This window comes from Zeugodacus cucurbitae, chromosome 4, assembly GCF_028554725.1.
Source record: "Zeugodacus cucurbitae isolate PBARC_wt_2022May chromosome 4, idZeuCucr1.2, whole genome shotgun sequence".
In the NCBI taxonomy this organism is placed as follows: domain Eukaryota; kingdom Metazoa; phylum Arthropoda; class Insecta; order Diptera; family Tephritidae; genus Zeugodacus; species Zeugodacus cucurbitae.
Window position 1 is genome coordinate 40,459,684 of NC_071669.1, and position 18,755 is coordinate 40,478,438.

At 38.6% G+C, this 18,755-nt stretch overlaps 2 protein-coding genes across 2 annotated transcripts; one reads left to right on the top strand and one right to left on the bottom strand.

Moving 5' to 3' along the window:
• Positions 1–664: 664 nt before the first annotated feature.
• On the top strand, positions 665–4,365 carry LOC105214881 (DDB1- and CUL4-associated factor 8). The gene is made up of 9 exons (XM_011188557.3): positions 665–940; positions 1,005–1,182; positions 1,509–1,950; positions 2,010–2,096; positions 2,158–3,117; positions 3,184–3,326; positions 3,394–3,538; positions 3,697–3,789; positions 3,858–4,365. Exons 2-9 carry the CDS (start codon positions 1,013–1,015, stop codon positions 4,107–4,109), a joined length of 2,292 nt encoding a protein of 763 aa, XP_011186859.3. The 5' UTR covers positions 665–940; positions 1,005–1,012; the 3' UTR covers positions 4,110–4,365.
• A 97-nt stretch (positions 4,366–4,462) lies between these two features.
• LOC105214882 (dynein axonemal heavy chain 12) lies at positions 4,463–18,459 on the bottom strand. The gene is made up of 14 exons (XM_011188558.3): positions 16,293–18,459; positions 15,975–16,155; positions 13,246–15,912; positions 12,873–13,187; positions 12,557–12,799; positions 12,203–12,427; positions 11,733–11,897; positions 6,761–11,237; positions 6,542–6,703; positions 6,330–6,487; positions 5,512–6,257; positions 5,273–5,422; positions 5,076–5,214; positions 4,463–4,657 (listed from the first exon to the last, which is right to left on the bottom strand). Exons 1-14 carry the CDS (start codon positions 18,350–18,352, stop codon positions 4,463–4,465), a joined length of 11,883 nt encoding a protein of 3,960 aa, XP_011186860.1. The 5' UTR covers positions 18,353–18,459.
• Positions 18,460–18,755: the final 296 nt, after the last annotated feature.

The window sequence follows — 18,755 nt, forward strand, 5'->3', positions numbered from 1 at the left end:
TACTTCTACTGAAATAAAAATTTTCCCGCACATCAACATATATTTATAACCTAAAATAAGAGATCTTAAGAATATGTAAAAAAATCCTTTCCCCACCAAATGCAATGAGAGTGCACCGGTTTCTTAATTTGAGTTTTGTTAGACTTAATTCAAAGAATTTTTGTTGGTCAAGTCGTGACAAAATTGATCCTTCGGACTACACAGACTTTACTTTTGATGGTGTGATCAGGTTCATAAATTTCAATTTTTTTCGATTAAATTGAAATCTTATTGAAGCGATAAAGGAAAATCCCTGTTCACTTATTGGATAAAATGTGGTATTCAAAATGGACCATTTCACAAAGTCATGAACAAATGGATCAAGAGAAAAAAATTTACCAAATTTGGTCCAAATGGATCAAAACGGCAACCGTGATTGTGACTATAAGCGATATTTTAGGTATAACTGTAGTAGTGTTGTAAAGCGCTATCATATTATCTAATTATTAAATTATTTACAAATCATTTTTAAAAATCTTAAATCTTTACATACGCAGATTTGTATTTTGCCATTATTTTTGATATAACCGATTGGGAACTTAAATTAATACAGACTTTCTGTTAATTATCTTTTGTTTTTGGTTCCGCAGCGTTGCACAATTGCGACGGCGTTTAATATTAAAATATCGGCGTATTTCTCTTTATTAAGAATTTGATCAATTTCGTCGCGGATATTAAAATATTTGTTTGCGAATGATATTTTGTTAAATTGTTATACTGGTACGAATCCCTAATAATATTTGATATTCCCATAATTGGAACAATAATTGGAAAAATTATCAAGACATTTACCTTGTAAAAATACTTCTACGCAAGCGAAAGTAAGCGATAAAAGCAAAACATAACAATAACGTACATATAGGGGTGCCAACGGCAGTAGCTCATCAAACTAATGTGAAAAGTAAGAAATATAACTGTCAAGAATTTTCATTTTAATTGTAATTATGAAAAACATTGGTACCTAGATTAAATCATGGACAATATCAAGCAATCGTCTTGTGACAAAACATTGTCTAATAATAAATTGATATCAGCTGAGAGCTGTTCAGACGACGATGAAGGAAAGGAAATAGCAATGGAAACTGTGGAGGCACTTCTACAGGCAGCAGTCACAGAACAAGCCGATGATAATTATAGTGAAAGGTTAGTGGGGCTCCGAAAGAAAAATGCTATTATTACAGCCGCTTAAATGAGGTCTTAATGAGTTTTGTAAAATAATAAGAAACTTCTAAAAATTTTAGAACACGGACTCGTATTAAATTTTCCGATTAAAAACATCCGACTGTTGTATAAAGAGTAGACTTTATTCTTTTAACGCCTATATATTTTTGTAAATATTAAATATTTGCAATTTTCTTTAATATTTTCTAACAACAAATTAACTATCTCTGCGATCCAATTTACGTTGGGAGGCATTGCTACTTTATTATGCGGTAGACGATTTATAGAAAAATATTTGTTGTTTTTAGTGATTCCCGTTCAACGCCAACAAAAGCAGATAAAAGCAGCAGTGACAGCGGAGTTTGTATCAACATGGAAGAGCAATCAACTACTAATGCGGATGTTAATCCAGATATAGAAGATATGAATTCTGTCGATGTAAGCAGTTCCGACAATCCGAATATGTCTCCCAACCATTCAGGAAACAATATAGTACTTAGCTCTACCTTCAATGACGAATCCTTAACTAAAGTAAACAATGACCCATCTGAAGGACAAACTGTCAGCAATGATATAGAGGTGGAAAATCATTGTGGTAATGGAAAAGTAAATGAATTACCCGTTTGGCCGCGTCGTACCCGCCGTGGTGCACGGAACTACCGACATAGTACCCAAGAAGACGGTCAAGACGTTGAAGAGGGAGCTGAAGACGAAGAAGTCGTCGTAAATGCCACTGAAGAAGAGCAAATGGTAGGTTCTTATTAAACAATACCTAAAAAAGTGTATTTAAAACGAATACACACTCTTAGCCCTTGCTGTCGGAAACAACAAGTCAATCTACAAATGCGGAAGCGGTTAATAACATTGATACATCAATGCCAAGTGAAGCAGAGAATGTGAGTTATCAAAAAAATATAAAGTGAATGTTTTTAAATTTTTTTATGGCACTACTTTCAGTCACCAGCAATTTCCGACGGTGTAAACATACGGCATGTAAGCACCAGTCCGGTTTTCAGCGACGACTATGATGACATTCATGACGACGATGATGATGACGACGATGATGATGATGATGACGATGATGACGACGATGATGACGACGAGGACGACACTGATGATGAAGATGCTGAAGCTGAAACCACTGAGCATGCTAGCAATTTAACTGATATTATGAATAAACCGAAACCAACATATACCTGGTGTTCGACGTATGAGTTAATGCGCCGCGAACACGGACTGAGTGGCGATGGCCGCAGATCCTTGAGTAATGGTCTATCTCCAGGTTTCAATGCACGATTTTATGCAGCACGACACGTTGTCGAACGTATGAAGATCTCCCATTGTCTAATGAAGCACAGTGGCTGCGTAAATTGTTTGAATTTTAATCGCACCGGCGACTTACTCTGTTCTGGTTCAGATGACACACGCATAATAGTATGGAATTGGGCTCAAAATAAGCCAAAATGCGTTTTCAAATCTGGACATACTGAGAATATATTTCAGACCAAATTTATAAATAGTGCAGGTGTTTTAGATATCGTATCAGCTGGTCGTGATGGTCAAGTACGCCGTTCCATTTTGCCATCATCCGGTGGTAAACCACAAACATCATTGTTATATCGTCATAATAGTTCCGTTCATAAACTTGTGATGAGTCCAAATAATCCCTTTGAAATTATAAGTGCTGGCGAAGATGCTCACATTCGTCGTAAAGATCTGCGCAGCGACGAGAGCTCAACAAGCCTTTGTAAAGTGCAAAGCAGCAGGAAGAAACGAAAAATACGTCTTTTTAGCATTGCTCATCACCCCTACGCACCGGAAATATGCGTGTGCGGCTGTGATAACTTCGTACGTGTCTTCGATAAGCGCAATATGGCCAAGCCAGTGCATGAAATGTGTCCTGAACATTTAACTAAAGTAAGTAATATATGGTCAAAATGGAATATTTGTGAATATGTATTTATGTATAACATCGGTTTTCAGGATGCCATGCCTCAAGTTACTTGCGCAGTATACAATAGTACAGGTAGCGAAGTGCTTGCATCTTACAGCGATGATTTCATCTACTTATTTAATAACAACAAGTACAAAACAGGCGAATATCTGCATCGTTACCGTGGTCATTAGTAAGTTCAAAAAACTTAATATCCATGCAATTATTGATATTTTTTCGCTATTTGTAATTACCAATAGCAATCACAAAACTATTAAAGGTGTCAACTTTTTTGGCCCTAATTCCGAGTATGTCATCAGTGGTAGTGATTGTGGTAACATCTTTTTCTGGGATAAAAATACTGAAGCAATTTTAAATTTTATGCCCGGCGATACCATGGGTGTGGTGAGTACAATATACTTTTGATTTTTTTTTATCACGGCAATCTGTTAATTGCCGTCTTCTAAAGTGTGTAGAAATAAAATAGTATTCAATGCCATAGTTATATATGTACATGTGTTCATTTTCTAAATGTTCAATCTGTTTTATATATTCATTTATAGGTGAACTGTTTAGAGCCGCATCCGTCAATTCCAGTGCTGGCTACATCTGGACTAGATAGCAGCATAAAAATATGGACACCAAGCAGCGAAATGGTAATTCTTCTATACACCTTCAAACTGAGTTTTATTACTAAAAATTTTCGACACAATTTTAAATACAGTATCCTCCCGATTTGTCTAAACTCGAGGCATGTGTTAAACGGAATCTCAGACATTCTGTATTGGGTGAAGGTCGTAAGTTTGATGATCGCGAGTTTCACAATTTTATACGTCAGTTTCTACGTACGCCTCCACGTCGTGGTACGTATCTATCAGGTGATGACGAACAGAATAGCAGCAGCAGCAGCAGTGACGGTGATAGTGATGGCTTTGATTGTCCCCAAATGGAAGGAATACAATGCCAAACCCAATAAATTTCAACTCTTAACACCAATGTACTATGTTTACGAAAAGTGGCGGAATAGTCAATACGTTCTTTATGTTCAATACTATGAGTTTTTCTTTCTCCTATTAAATTGTTGCCAACCGTTTTACACCATTTTTTGTAATATATATATGTACGATGATCTAATGCGTCAAAGAGTTTATTGCTCGTAAAACCAAATTGGAATCATCGTGCCAAAAATTGTTTGTTGGTTATCAAAATATACATATATATATTTCGTGTAATGTTTGAATTAAATATTGAAACCATTGAATACAAAAAATATTAATAAAAAATATGCTTATAGGCATGAAAAGTAAAAAATAATAAAAATAAAAATAATTAATCCGTTTTTTGGCATAGTAAAGCAGCGCTGCGTTTAACCCAATGCGTGGCCTTTACTTTCGTTTTGAGCAGTATCGGAATTACATAATTTGTTGAATGACCGGTAGTTGAGAGTACACCCTTGCGTTCAGATGTTTTATATAGAGGACATTTATAGCGGGTACCTTCAATGAGTTTTAAAATCTCCACCGGCTATGAAAAGAAAAATGCATAAAACAGATAATTAGCCGCTAAGCAACATCACTAATTGTCTAAGGATTAGGTATTAAAATATACATACATACAGTTGAACTTCCATAACTCGAACTCTTGAATTGGCGATAAAATCAAATTTCATACAGATTACCTTACATAAATCAGAGTCTCTCGTAACTCGAAGTTTTTTGTGGATAATGGTGATTCGAGTTAGGGAAGTTCAAATGTATGTATACTACACAACAACAGATTCGTGATAACGGGGATAATGACACAATTTGTTTCAGCAAAGCTTTGTTTATGCGTCCATCAACCGAGACAATTAAAAATTTCATCAGATGCAATTACGACCGAACCCAGCTGCTGTTGGAGTTGCTGCGTAACAACTACTTTCCAAAACTTCATATGCACTTACTTTGAAATATATGGCAGGGACGGTGTAAATCAGTACTTTCGGTAGTTGTTCGTCTACGACATTCTCTTTCAAATTCCAACGAGCACCTTCCAGAAAGAGTCCGTTTATGTAAACACCGTCCACAGGTGCAGTTTTCATGCTAAAAATTGTAAATAGATTTTCATTTTGTAAGAGCTAAGATGTACGTCTGACTCTACCTCTCCTCATATAAGACCTCAAAGTCGAATGTTAAAGTATCGATTGGAATTTTGTATTTTCGAGCAAAGTTTTGCATGGCGCCAGTTAGAAAGGCTTGTGTGAAGAAGAACCCTGACAACCAAAAAGTAGGTGGTTTTCCATGTGCATACCTGTGGACATGAGAATAACATTAAATAAAATGTCTTCAAATGACGGGTTGTTGTTGTAGCGATTTCAATGACAGGTCATTGACACCTACCAGTGTTGCAGCCAATCGAGGCGTCTATATAAATCTTGAATGTAGGAACCTAAAGTTTTTAGACTAGGATATGATTTTGACAGCCATTTGACAGGTATTCGATTTAGTTTAATGGCATTCAAGACATTCTCCAAATCCGGAGTCATGACAACGATGCCTTTTATAGCCATATCAAGATCACGACACGAGGCGCGTATCTCTTTCTGCAACTTCAAGAAACGCTCCATTTCCTGCACCAACACAGTGTTCATAGATTCATTGTAATTAACTGGATACTTAGTTTTGGCGTTATCAATGTCCATATCGGCTGGCATAGTTTTAACTATGTGGGCAACGGTATGTAATAAAGTTTCGTCAAGACTCTGTGTACCGGCTCCAGTCGAAGCCATTTCGCTTCCAACAATCGCAATCATAGAGTCAAGTAGGGTTTTGGTAGTTTGCAGATCTCGTGTGATGCCTGAGTTGCCGTGCAGACCGTAAACTTCCGGTGCTGCTAATGATGGATAGTTTTCGTCAACATAACGTAATATTTCACGGTGTTCCGTCTTGCGTGGCAATATGAAACGATCATCAGTTGCGAATCGGTAGCGGTTATCATTAACAGCGTCTGGATTTAGATAATCCGCAAGTATTGTGACAATGGCTCGACGATCCCAGTAGTCTGTGACACGGCCACCATAATTACACTCGGCCGTCAGATAAGAAAGCGCATCATAGGGCACATGGTCATACTGATTGAGTAACATCTACAAGTATAAATATTTTATTGAAACAATAAATCGGACTAAACGTTTTTGAAGCAGATCGCATTTACTTACATTCAATTGCAAAACAGATATTTGAAGATCGGATTCATTGAAACCGTATGCGATATTCCAACCCAATGGTCCATATTTGCGACGCTCCTGTACGACTGCATGGAAAAAACAAATACCGAAGAGCAGACGAGTAAAAGCTCGATCTTGTTTGGCGCAGCCTTTAAATGAAAATAAATGTAATTACTCGTCTATTTGAACTAGATGAAACTCACCTAAATAGAAGGTCGGATCGTTGATTGGTTCCGAGTTGTAAGACCGCATGATATTCTCCTTGAGGCCGGTAGGTGGTTCATTAGTCATCTTAACTCCATTCTGTAGTAAGGCTACTGGAAATCTTGGTGTGGGGTAGCTTGTGAGCCATAATCGGAAGTTAGCTGCAATAATATGATTCAAATGTGCATTATGTACGAACGTTAAAGTTGTTCACTTACGTGACGTGTTAAAGGTGTCCATATTTTCCCAGACGTACTCTAATGTTGGCATCCATGAAGCAGCCAAATGACAGTTTTGCAAGCAAACCCAGTAACCCAGATCTTGTGCATCCTTAATAAGTCCCAGAGCAATAGGACCTTGACCTTGACCAAGCGATATGCTTTGGAAAGTGTCCATGAAGCCTGCTTTCTCAGCATAGGCCAGCAGTGAACCAAGTGGGTCAGCACCAGGTGATAGTATAAAAATGAGTGGCGTCAATGCATTGGACTCTTTATATGACATACCAATGTCGAATTCAGGCGGCGTCACAAACTGAGTGCCCATTTCGGCAGCAATATAATTACTTATGGCTATAAATACCTTATCCGGACGTAAAGCTCTCAATACAAGTATTTTTTCGAATCGTGATAACTTGTCATTCCAAGGTGATGGTAATGTCTGGTTTTCGGGCTCAATATGATCGTAGATACGCTTCCAATCATGTAAACCTTTAGCAAAGCTCGCAGCAAAACCACGTAGTTCAGGTAGATCTTCTAAACGTACGATATTCATCCATATTATATCCGTAATCCAAGAGGGATCGGGATTGGGTACGTTTTTATCATTAACTTTAGCGTCTGTGAGTAAATGTGACAGTTGCACCATCTTCAGTTGGCCGGTACCCAACAATATTCTACATGTTAGAATGAAAGAGAAGAGTAACTTATCCTTCTCAAAAATGGAACGACAAACATTGTTGTATAGATTTTTTGTCACACCATCCACCAAGAACTTTATGCGACGCGGCAGATCTTTAGATTTGTTTGCAGACTCAATGGAATACTCATAGAGATTGATATACCAATTCAACGAAAATTGATACATCGGATCTATGTTTGGCAAATCGGTGATGGAATAATAAAGCACAGACGAATGCACAGCTACAGGCTTATAATTCAATCTGAATGCTTCAATTTTAATTTCAGTCTCACGTGACGCAGCCTGCTTTGCAACGATATCCAATGAGAGCTCCTTAGATTCGTTTAGGATTTGTATGGCACTCTCATTTTCCAAAATATCACCTTCGGCGGCGGATAAAGTTTTTAAAATCATATTTTCAGCGTCACGCAAAGCGGCTTTATTTTTAGCTGCTTCATTTATCAACATCATACGGAGTTCTTGTAAATCCGGTCGTTCCTTTGCAACCACAATGCTCAAAAGTTGATCTTCGAGAGCGTTCTGTGTTAGCGCAAAGTTAATAATAGTCACTTTGTTGAAGGTTTCTGGTAGAAAATGTGGATTTCTCAAGTTACATGTCATGTAGAGTCGAAAATTATCATGCAAAGGTACTATGTTATCGCCTAAACTTATGAAATTCTGTCCGCCCTGTTTGAATATTTTCCGCATCAATATCGGATCTAGAGGAACCTCCAATTCTTCAAGCACATTTTCTATAATCACTGGTGAGCCATATTCCATACACTCGGCAATCACTTTCATATAATTAGCCTGATTGAATTTGACGCTGCTCAGTCGATTTTTTCTTTCCATATTTTTTATCCAACTATTTGCCTGACCCTGCGGATCTATAAATAAACTATAGCGACTGGAACTATCGGCTATGATGGCATTTTCAGTGGAAAATACATCTTTTGGCAGACCATTAATGTTCCAATTTTGTATGGTGATCTCCAAACCAAGCGTTATAGTGATATTATATTCTTTCGATGTGGGAATGCCAGCCTGCACACAACGTTTAAACCAGTCCAAGGTACATTGTGTTCTATAAAAGAGATTCACGGCAGACAGATATGCAATGATACCACATGAGAGAAGAATATCTCCAGGTAAATTATCGTATATACTTTGTAAGTTATTAGCTGCTTGAGTCCAGCGAGATTTTTCACCGCCTAAACCATCAATAAGCGCTGTGGCACGTTCTAATTTACTTTGACAGAAGTCTGCTTCATCTTGAGTACGTTTCATTTCGGCATTGGCCTTGTCCAACTCCTCATTAAGTTTGGCGACTTTGGCTTCTAATGCCGCCGCCAGTTCTCGTTTTTCTGTTAAAAATTTCATTGTGTCCGAGTATTCTTTTTCTGCAGCAGCTAATTTTGCCTTTTTGGGCGCCACCACTTTCGCTACATTGTCGTACAGATCCATTGCTATTATCCATTTGCATAAACCTTCGGCTGCGCTAGATGCTTTAGCAACAATACGTGGTTGGAAGTCTTTATTCGGTATGAACTCTTTGCGTATGCGTGTCATAATTTCCGGTTTTATATTATCCTTGTCGAAGTCTTTAAGCTGTTGTAGAAAATTCATCTCACCCAATATACGTTTGCTGGGACCCCAATAGTCGTTTACCATTTTTCCAGTACTGGGGTCAGGTATTCTTTCAGCCGGCACACCCTTTATAACACAAACCGCGGCCATAACCAATTTAATCACAGGGGGTGGATTTTTCATTGACTTAACCAAGGTAATATCAGCAGGTTTCAAAGTGTTCAGCGCTTGTATGGCTTCCTCAAGTACCGGTATAGCTTGTGCTAAGTCCTTTTCACATTCATCTTTTAGTGCCTGCGCGGCTTCGGCCTGCACTGCAGCCACCTCTTCGTCTTTCTTCACTTGCTCAGCAGCCGCACTGGCAGCTATGGTTTCTTTATTGATTTCAATTAACATTTGTCTTGACTTTTCAGCAAGTGCTACAAGCTGAGGCTGTAAGGCATTCAACTCTTTCTGCATTAGTGCAATGGCTGCGGCAGCATTCGCTAATGTATCCAAGCCTCCGATATAGCGCATTTTGGCCTCCATAATTTCAGTTTGTTTGCGTCCAATCAGATTTTGAAAGGACTTGATTAGCTCCAGAAATGATGCATTTGTCTGGTAAATGTGTCGTCCTGTAAGCTCGCAGAATTCTCTACAAACTCTTGCCGCACTTATATGAAAATACTGACAAATTTGTACAATTGAATCTTTAATACTTGTCGAGGGCACATTAACGCCTTCTAACGATATTTTTGCAATCATGGTCAGAGCTTCCTCTGGCCAACTCTGATACCAGTCGATTGTGCAGCAGTTCACTAGTGATGGATATAAACGTACGCGAGTACGGAGCGCATCGCCGATCGGTGAAAGACATAGTACAATATGCAACTTTTGTTTACAGCGATTGACGAAGAAAGAGAATACTTGTAGCGGAGAAATATCTATATTCCGGTTACCACCCTGAGCCGCTAACCGCACCAATTCCAATATCTCTTGCTTCTCATCAATAGCGTAAACATTGGGTACTTCACCCTGATTCAATAAACAGTCGATATCTTGGAGGAACAACTCCATTTTTATCTGATTCTCGGTCATAAGAAATACCGTATGTTTATTTAAGCCACCGGATTCCTTCATTATATTCTTTATGTCATCATGCCAATCATTTGGTCCGTAATTCTTGGTGATCTCTGGTTGAAAGAAAGATGTCTGCACCATGTTGGAGGCCAGCTTGGTAAGTGATTGTCTACCTGATCCACCCATACCGATCAAAAGAGCGCTGGCACCATTAATGGCAATAATGCGACAAATACGATTAAGATGTTCTAACGCGAATGTAAATAGTGTAATGTCCATCTTGGAACGTCGCGTAGAATTGTAGTCCTCTAAACTAGTTGAGGCGAATTTGAAAAATACTTCCATGGACGGTAGCTCTTCGTAACGTCGTTCATCCGGTATATTGTCCTCGTCCATGTAAGCGCCGAAGAATATACGATGAGCGCCCTCGATTGTGAACGTTAGTTCGCCACCCACATTTGTGCAGTAATTCTCAAATACCGATTCCAACTTCTCCCTAAAATTATTCTTGACACAGTCATTCAGCTTCTGAAACATCCATTGGCGATCAGACTCATCGACAAGACGATCGTAAAACACTCGCATCGCTTCGTGATACCATAAGCGTGGGAACATTTTTTTATCATTAGCCGATTCCTTTTTGAATAGCGCACAAGCGGAGACAACTCGCGCAATGTCACGTAAATTGAAAATATAATGGGACTTCGCAGGTGTCGCACGCAATTCAGCCTGTACACTTTTATAAATCTGTTGTGTGGCACTAACGATCTGGTTTGTGGGCACAAAAACGTCATTACCATGGCCAGAACGTTTGAATCCATTCATCAATACATTCACAAATATACGATTCATAGTATCATCGCCGAATGTGTTGATCGAGAAAACATTAAAATGATTGAGGAAACGAGCATACACATCCTGCCGGCTGCCACCAGGCAAACCACAGGCGGTTATGACCAATAGATCATTTATGAAAATCTTCGAGGTATCCTTCAAATCATACACATGACCGTAATCAAAATATTGCCGTAGTAATTCTAACGGTGGCTGTGCGCCATATATCTCTTTCACCGGCATATTCATATCGTCAACGAAGAGTACAGTTTTCATACCCTTTGGTGGGCCATAAATGCCGCGTTTCCACTTGACAAGCTGGGAATAGTTGAAAATTTATAAATTAATTAAATCGATCCATTAGTAAATATGTGTGTGAAAGTATTTATACCGATTTATTATTCTCCGTTCTAAAGTATTATTATACAAATCAATGCGAGTAACTTCGTTCAGTTTCTAATTTGTAAAACTTTTCTCTAATTTTATTAAAAATCGAAAATAGACCCTTAATAAGCCGGATGTGGTTTTCGTTGACACTGTCAAAATCTAAAATTCAACTTAGTTAAAGCACTTATTCGGAATGGTAATCAACAGAAGTTAGTCAATTGGTTAATAATCAAATTATATCTAAGTAATAGAGTCTATATAGCTTTGAATACTATTTAACTGTGGAACTATATTTCAAAATATTTTGTACGAATAATGAATGAAACAACCCTACAAGGGAAATAAGAGAGAAATCTAAAGTGTCAAGCTATTTTTCAGAGGTATATCTGTATGGATGTATGTGTATAAGTTAATTTCTATGCAAACCTTTGAGATAAGGAGTTCTTGTGTTTGATTGGCTGTAATCATAACGGTAAATGTTATAAATGCCGATTCGATAGTTTCTCGATCAATTTTATTCATAAGGTAATTTTGAATATAAGCGCTCTTGCCGGTTCCCGTTGGTCCCACAAGTAGCATTTTGCGTTGATTCTGAAAAACGAGCGATTAAATATTTATTAAATTATAAAGTCAAGAGTATGCTCTATAAATAAGACGTTACGAATCCGTTCGATAAGCCTTTATCATATAATAAATGAAAAATAAATATTTCTAAAATATTTTTGTATATATTAGCTTTCTGATTTTTTATATACTCGTATCTTGGTTTTAAATATCCTTACCGAAATACGGCATAAATACATCTGCAAAATGTTCGATCACTTAATTCAATTTTACTGAAATATGAAACATTCTTCCGCAGTGAGTTCTTTTGAAACCCGGATTTTGTTACTCACTTTAATATGCATTTCCAGCAGATGTATATATCTAGCAGAATCTAATGTTGGCACTTGTACACTCATTGAATTTTCCTCGACCTCCATACGCTTTGCCAATTCTGTCCATGACTTCCACGCGCCACGCTGCTTAAACACGTACACATAATCAACAAGCAGGCCTTCCACTGGCACAGAAATCTCCAATTTCCCAATGCTGGCTGGTATTTCCTCGCCTAGCCACATCTTAATAATTTCGTATAGAAAATATTAGAATATTTTTCAAAACTGTTACTGAACAGAATACAAATTGCACTTCCTAATGTCTTGCTTCAATTTACGAGCATATTTCTCAGTTCTACAAGTGGTACTTACACTTTTTAGAAAACTATCAAACTTCTCCCTAGATGCTGTGTCCAGTACACCCGCTATACCCCAAACAAATGAATAAAGTATGGAAGCTTGTACGTAAATCTGCATGTGTCTCTGATATTCATCGGGGTTCTCCTCAACTGCATCATCTAGCAACATTTCAATTATGTCGAATGTTGTAGTTAAGCAATTGAATTCGCCCGGCTTTATGTGCTCCTTACAATTTCTGCGTATAAATGCTTGACACTAAACCAAATTGGAAGGTTATAAACGTTTAATTAATAGAAAGGTTTAATTAATAGATGTGAAATTTTAGTACCGGTTCCAACAACCATCTTAAAAATTCCAATATATATTCTTTGGTTTCATCATCTGCCCAAATTGGGTTACATTTCTTCAGCCAACAATTTGCAAAGGAACGCCAGCCCAAAGAAGCGGTCTCCATATATATCATACCGCAACGTGACACTGTAGCTGGGGATGCCTGAGCCAGATCCATCACTTCGAAGATCATAGACATTTCATTGCTCATGGTTACAACTTCGCCAGAATTGAGGCACAGCTTTTTGTTATCGTCCAATACTGTATTCATATTTTCTATCCAAACTGCATCTACAGGACCATCAAAGATAACCTAAAAGCATGCAGAATTGAAATTGTATCTCATTCAAATGGGAACACAAGCACTGTACCCATTTCCTGTCTGGTGTGGGTGTCATAGCAAACTCGCGAAATATTTTCGCTATTATACCGTCATTCCACTCATACGAGACGGGATCGAATGAACCGTATAGCTGATTCATTGTGATTGATTTTGGATTCATTATACCCATTAGCACATGTTGGAAGTATGAACTTTTGCTTGGAGCTTTGATTTTAAGGGCGGACAACACTTTTGCGAGTACTTCAAGTGTTTTACTTTTACCAGCTAGCGGCTCTCCTACCATCATAAAGCCATGTCGGACGATAATCATTTCGTAAGTTTGTATGACTTTGATAAGAAAACTTTCAGTCGGCTCCAGCACCATTTCAGCACAAATTCGTTTAAATTCGAACTCAATCAAGGAATAGTCGGTTTCGGGTAACACTACACCTGGAAATATATCCGAAATAATGCCCTCGAACAGTGGTATGTCAAAAGACATAAATTTGGGTAGATTAACATCGAGCAGTGAACGTAACAGTAATATGTCCTCCACTTCATACGGAAATTTCTTCTTCAGATTACCACACGCCGATAGTACGGTCTTGACAGCGCGCATTCCATAATCATAGTGGTTTTGCATGGACAACTGCTCCGAGCATAGACGATATGTGGTGACGATTTTCACCGACAGTTTTCGCGCATCTACAAAGCCGTAGGAATACAATGATATTTCGCCAATCATTGCATAGTCGGGCACCATCATTGCAACCGAACGGAAGAGTACTTTTAAGTTGTCAGGCAACTCAGATCGTCCTGCGTAACCTGGGTTCATGGTTATGCAAACATAACAAGCCGGATTTAGTGTTAATTCTGTGCCTTCGAAGTTAAATTTAACAGCTTTGGCGCGGACTGCTTGTATGATAAGCAAAATCTGTTGAGCCACCACGGAGAGTACCTCCAACTCAATGCGATTGAATTCATCGAAACAAGCCCAAGCGCCACAAGAGGCGAGTCCTTTGAAAAACTTTCCCATAGCTTTGTAGTCCAAACCGTCCGAACAATTGAATACTTTACATTGCACGGCCAGTGCTTTGGCCAAATCTTTGGTCGTTTCGGTTTTTCCCGTACCAGCTGGACCTTCTGGTGCACCATTCAGATGAAGTTGATAGGCACCAACCAAAGTGCGATAACAACGATCAGTTAAAGGCGTGATTACTAAACGATCTGAATTGCCTAAATACTCATTAGCATACGGCACAGTTGCATTTATAATGCGCACAAGACTGTCACCATTCTCCCAGTAATAACGCAATTGAGCCATCCATTGGAAATCAAACTCACTGCTAATCTTCATGCGTATCAGATCTTCAACGACGTCCTTGGCATGTACATCAATTACGATTAACGACTTGATAGCTATGCGGTTTAGGTTATTTATATGCGTGGATCGTATTAAGGCGACAATATCATTCAAATCCCTGTTAAGACTGCCGAAAAAATCAGTCATGGCAATTTGATTCAAAGCAGACCGACGTAAATTCATGTGCACCATGGATGCCCAGTACACCTGAGAAATACATAGTACGACCATTTGCGGCCAGTGTAATACCCAATCAAAGCGTTGTACTGTGGAATAGTGTCCGTAGGATCGATCCATCTCATTGCGCACAGCTTTCAGCATTTCTGCTTCAACACCAACCAACCACTTTTCCACGCTGCCACCTGCGGCAGCGGTAGATACTTGCTCGACAAAATTAACCTTCTCCTCATCACTACTTATCATTGCAAGCACATTCTTTTCGGAATCGAATTCAAGCAGATTTATACCTTCGAAACATTTGCTCAAATGCGGTTGCACACGGAGTGGATCTTTCGTTTCGGACAATATTTCTAACATTTCGTCATTGGATAAAAAGAAGAAACGCGGAAAGTACAATCGTTTCTTTTCCAAATAATTACTCACACCGGTGGTGATGTCGTCGAGCAGTTCATTTGCTTTTATCAACGATTCGAGGAGTCCAGCTTGTGGCGCAGTTTCCATTACAAGTGGTTGGCGCAGCACCATAGCCATATTGCGCGTAAATGTCTGCTCTACAACTTGAAAAAGACGACCTTCTTCTGGCATTTGCGCCACGATATCTTTTGAGGAGAATATCGGCAGTAGGTATAAGAAATTCGATTGAACTTTACCCCACTGGTCGAGAGTAGCATTTACACGCATTATTTTATCGTACCACGCCAATACTTCATCTTCACACGGCTTCATAAAAGCCGATCCGCGCATTGTAAGAGTTTTGAGTATATGATCATCCAACAGTGCCTGAATATCGTCCAAATTCGAAAGTATCATAACGCCAGTGTCTTTATATGGACCCGTGGGAAAGAATCTTGAATCCCATTCTCGTATCATTGCATGTAAGTTATTCTGGAGTTGCAGTTCTTTGTTAGCACCGACACTGATAATTTCAAATTGATCCAATTTGGTGTCAAGATTCATATCTATAATTTTCTTTAATGTGGTGCCGGCATCCGGTGTTATATCGAAACCGGCAATCTCAGACATTTCCTTCCAATGACGTTTACGTAATGCTGGATTACACATTATATTAACAATAAAGACGCCCGTAGTGAAATCTTTTATTGTTTTAATCATTTTGGTGCAAAGTCTAATGGGGACGGGATGTTTTTCCGGATCGGGATCTTCAGTTTGTCCCTTTAAAGGAATGTAAATATCTTTAATAAAATTATCTTAACGATTGTGTTATTTGTACCCACCCGAAACATGCAAATTGGTGTTTCAATTTGGTCTTGTCTGATTTTGACGCGATAATACTTTTGGTTTTTCTGAAATTCTTTTAAAAAGTTATCGGTTGTTTCCTCCACAAATTTCGGTTCGAGGTACTCAAAAGGTCCATACATCCAGACATTCAAGTAACGCATCCATTCAATGCAAGACCTATAATTAAATTAAATATCATCAAATCAAAGTGATGAAATTAAATAGCTGGACAGACGGACGGAAAGAATCTACTTTTCAATTTCAGCTGTTACAAATAGTCATAGTGCAAGCTACACTCATGTATTTGAACTTACTTCATTAGGTCTGCAAATGGAATAATGAAACCTTTCATAACTTCCAATTTTGGATATGATGTTTGCGCCATCTTAAATAGTTTCTCCTCCTTATTGATCCATGCAACGTAGTCGTCGAACGTCTTCAGTTGGCCCATGAAATTTCGTAACAGTATATAGTTGTGCCGAAACTGTTCGGGTTCACTCATATCATCAATGATCGCTAAGTTTGGCAGCATAGCATCGATGTCCTCATTGAGTTTCTTAATGACATCCTGCAGATGCTCCTCAAAAAGAAATTTGTAATGCTCTTGTTGCGAAGCATTGTAATCACAGATTTCGTTAATGTCTTGTAGCCAATTAATGGTGCGTATGGTAAGATCGAAATGGTATGGTGACATTTCGGTCAACTCAACCAGATTCGTGCCAACTTGAAGGCAATATTGTATGCGATCTCGTAATGCGAATATAAGTTCCCTTTTCACGAGTATCATATAATCGGCGCTCGCGAGTAGTTCTTCTGTTGATCTAGGTACTGTCAATGCCTTGGTTTTGATATCCTCGAATGCAGCACAGATCTCCTCTTCGGCTTTTATATGCTCCTTAACCATTTGTTCAGTTATGCGTGCAATTAAATCGTCGGCAATGCGTCTCAGTGCCACAATCGCTGCTTTATTGCAGATAACACACATCTCAAAAAAATCGTTTTCCGGTTCCCCTTGTAACATGCGTATAAACTCAAAGTAAGTCGCGATACGCTTGAAGTACTCGTCAAACTCCCGAGACTCGCTCAAGAACTCGTCAAGATCACGACGCACATCGTCCGCATAAAGATTGTAATATTTACTTTTATAGCCAATAATGTAGTCCTTTATCGGCTCATATGTGCGTCTCAATACATTTCTCAACTTAACTTTATATTCATTTAGCCAATATTCGTTCATGGATATGCGCAGATATGCAGATGCATTATTAACCAGTGTGGAATCGATTTGCGGCTCTAAGGGCTCTATATCAGTGGCCACAAGTGCCGTCTGATTTACGAGATGCACATACATGTCGTAAATGGTTTCCAAACTCGGATCTAGATCTACAGTATTCTCATCTTCCTGATAGATCATATTAATTTTCAACGTCGGAATTTTCCTTTCCGAAGATCCGACACGCAAAAACTCATCCAGTGTATTTATTTTGAGCATATTTATTTGTCTATTCATCAGCGCCTCCACACATTTGAACATATGCAACTTGAGCCAATTAGGCATTATGCGTCTACGGAATTGACGACGTATAAGGGAGACCATTTTCGGGTACCATGTCCATCGTATAAAATTGCTTACATCTCCCAAATTGGTTTCCACATATTTTATAAATGTTTTGTAAAACAACGCTTCTCGACCGCCGAGTCCCATTGTCGCTTGTACGTGACTCGAACCGAGCGTTATCGGATCTAACACCACCATTGTTTTGGGAAATTCCAATTCGGAAGTATTTAAAATCATACGCACTTGTGGATACACAATAAGTAGCTTTCTGTTGATCTTACGCTTATTCTCCAGAAATTTCGGATAATTTGCTGTGCGGCCGGGTAACTTGAAGTGAAAATCTTTGCGTGGCAGTACAAATTGTGCCGGATCCTCATCGGCGAATTCTGGATGCACTAGTATGCAATTCATGCTGTAAATCTTCATGAGACGATCGAATTCCTCGTGCACATCTTTCATATAGTTGTCGACCAGCTCAGGATACTTGGATTTTAAACGTGTTGGTGCGTAGCTAAGAATCTTCTTTTCGGTTTTTCGCAACATTTTTGGCACTTCTATTTTGCGTACTTCGCGACGCAAATTATCAATGTAATCGTTTTCGGGTAAGAGCCGCATATCAGGTTCAGGTGGTAGCGGTTTGCGACACAAATTGACCTTCTCGACGGCAGCGCGGTATTTGAGAAAACGCGAATGTCGCTGACGCTGGATATCGGCAAGCCGGAATTTGAGCAATGGATTTTGCATGTATCCTTCATTATCATATCTCTTCAGGTCCGAGGGGGGTTGATACATCCGTTCCAGTCTTTTCGTAAACATTTTGTTAAAAGCTCTCTGAATACGATGTGAATGCGTTGAAATCTAGTGAAAAAATGAAAAAATTTCGGAAGCAAACAGCCCAGTATTTTCAGTTTGATAGACGTTGGTTGTTGGGTTCGAATGTTTGCTTAGAAACGATAAACGTTCAAATGCCTGTACTTGTACATCGATTTCTTTGCGAGGAAAGCTACACAGTGGAAGCCAAAATGAGAAAATGCTTCCATAAATTGTTTATAATAAGTTTTCTGTATTTAATAAAAACAGTTATCCGAATATATGTATATATGTATATAGAATGTTCTTAGAGTTTTTTCTGCATTATGTAAGAGATTATAACTTCAATTGCGGTAATCTAAACCTACTTTGGAGAGAAGGTAAATTAATTATTGTTGTTGTGGCGGTA

Excerpts from the sequence above, each read along its gene's own strand:
- LOC105214881 (XM_011188557.3), top strand. The coding sequence starts at position 1,013 with ATGGACAATATCAAGCAATCGTCTTGTGACAAAACATTGTCTAATAAT. Across the intron at positions 2,097-2,157 it reads TGCCAAGTGAAGCAGAGAAT|TCACCAGCAATTTCCGACGG; the intron begins GTGAGTTATCAA and ends CACTACTTTCAG. Across the intron at positions 3,327-3,393 it reads CATCGTTACCGTGGTCATTA|CAATCACAAAACTATTAAAG; the intron begins GTAAGTTCAAAA and ends AATTACCAATAG.
- LOC105214882 (XM_011188558.3), bottom strand. The coding sequence starts at position 18,352 with ATGTTTACGAAAAGACTGGAACGGATGTATCAACCCCCCTCGGACCTG. Across the intron at positions 16,156-16,292 it reads CCATTTGCAGACCTAATGAA|GTCTTGCATTGAATGGATGC; the intron begins GTAAGTTCAAAT and ends ATTTAATTATAG. Across the intron at positions 12,428-12,556 it reads TTGATAGTTTTCTAAAAAGT|ATGTGGCTAGGCGAGGAAAT; the intron begins GTAAGTACCACT and ends GAAATTATTAAG.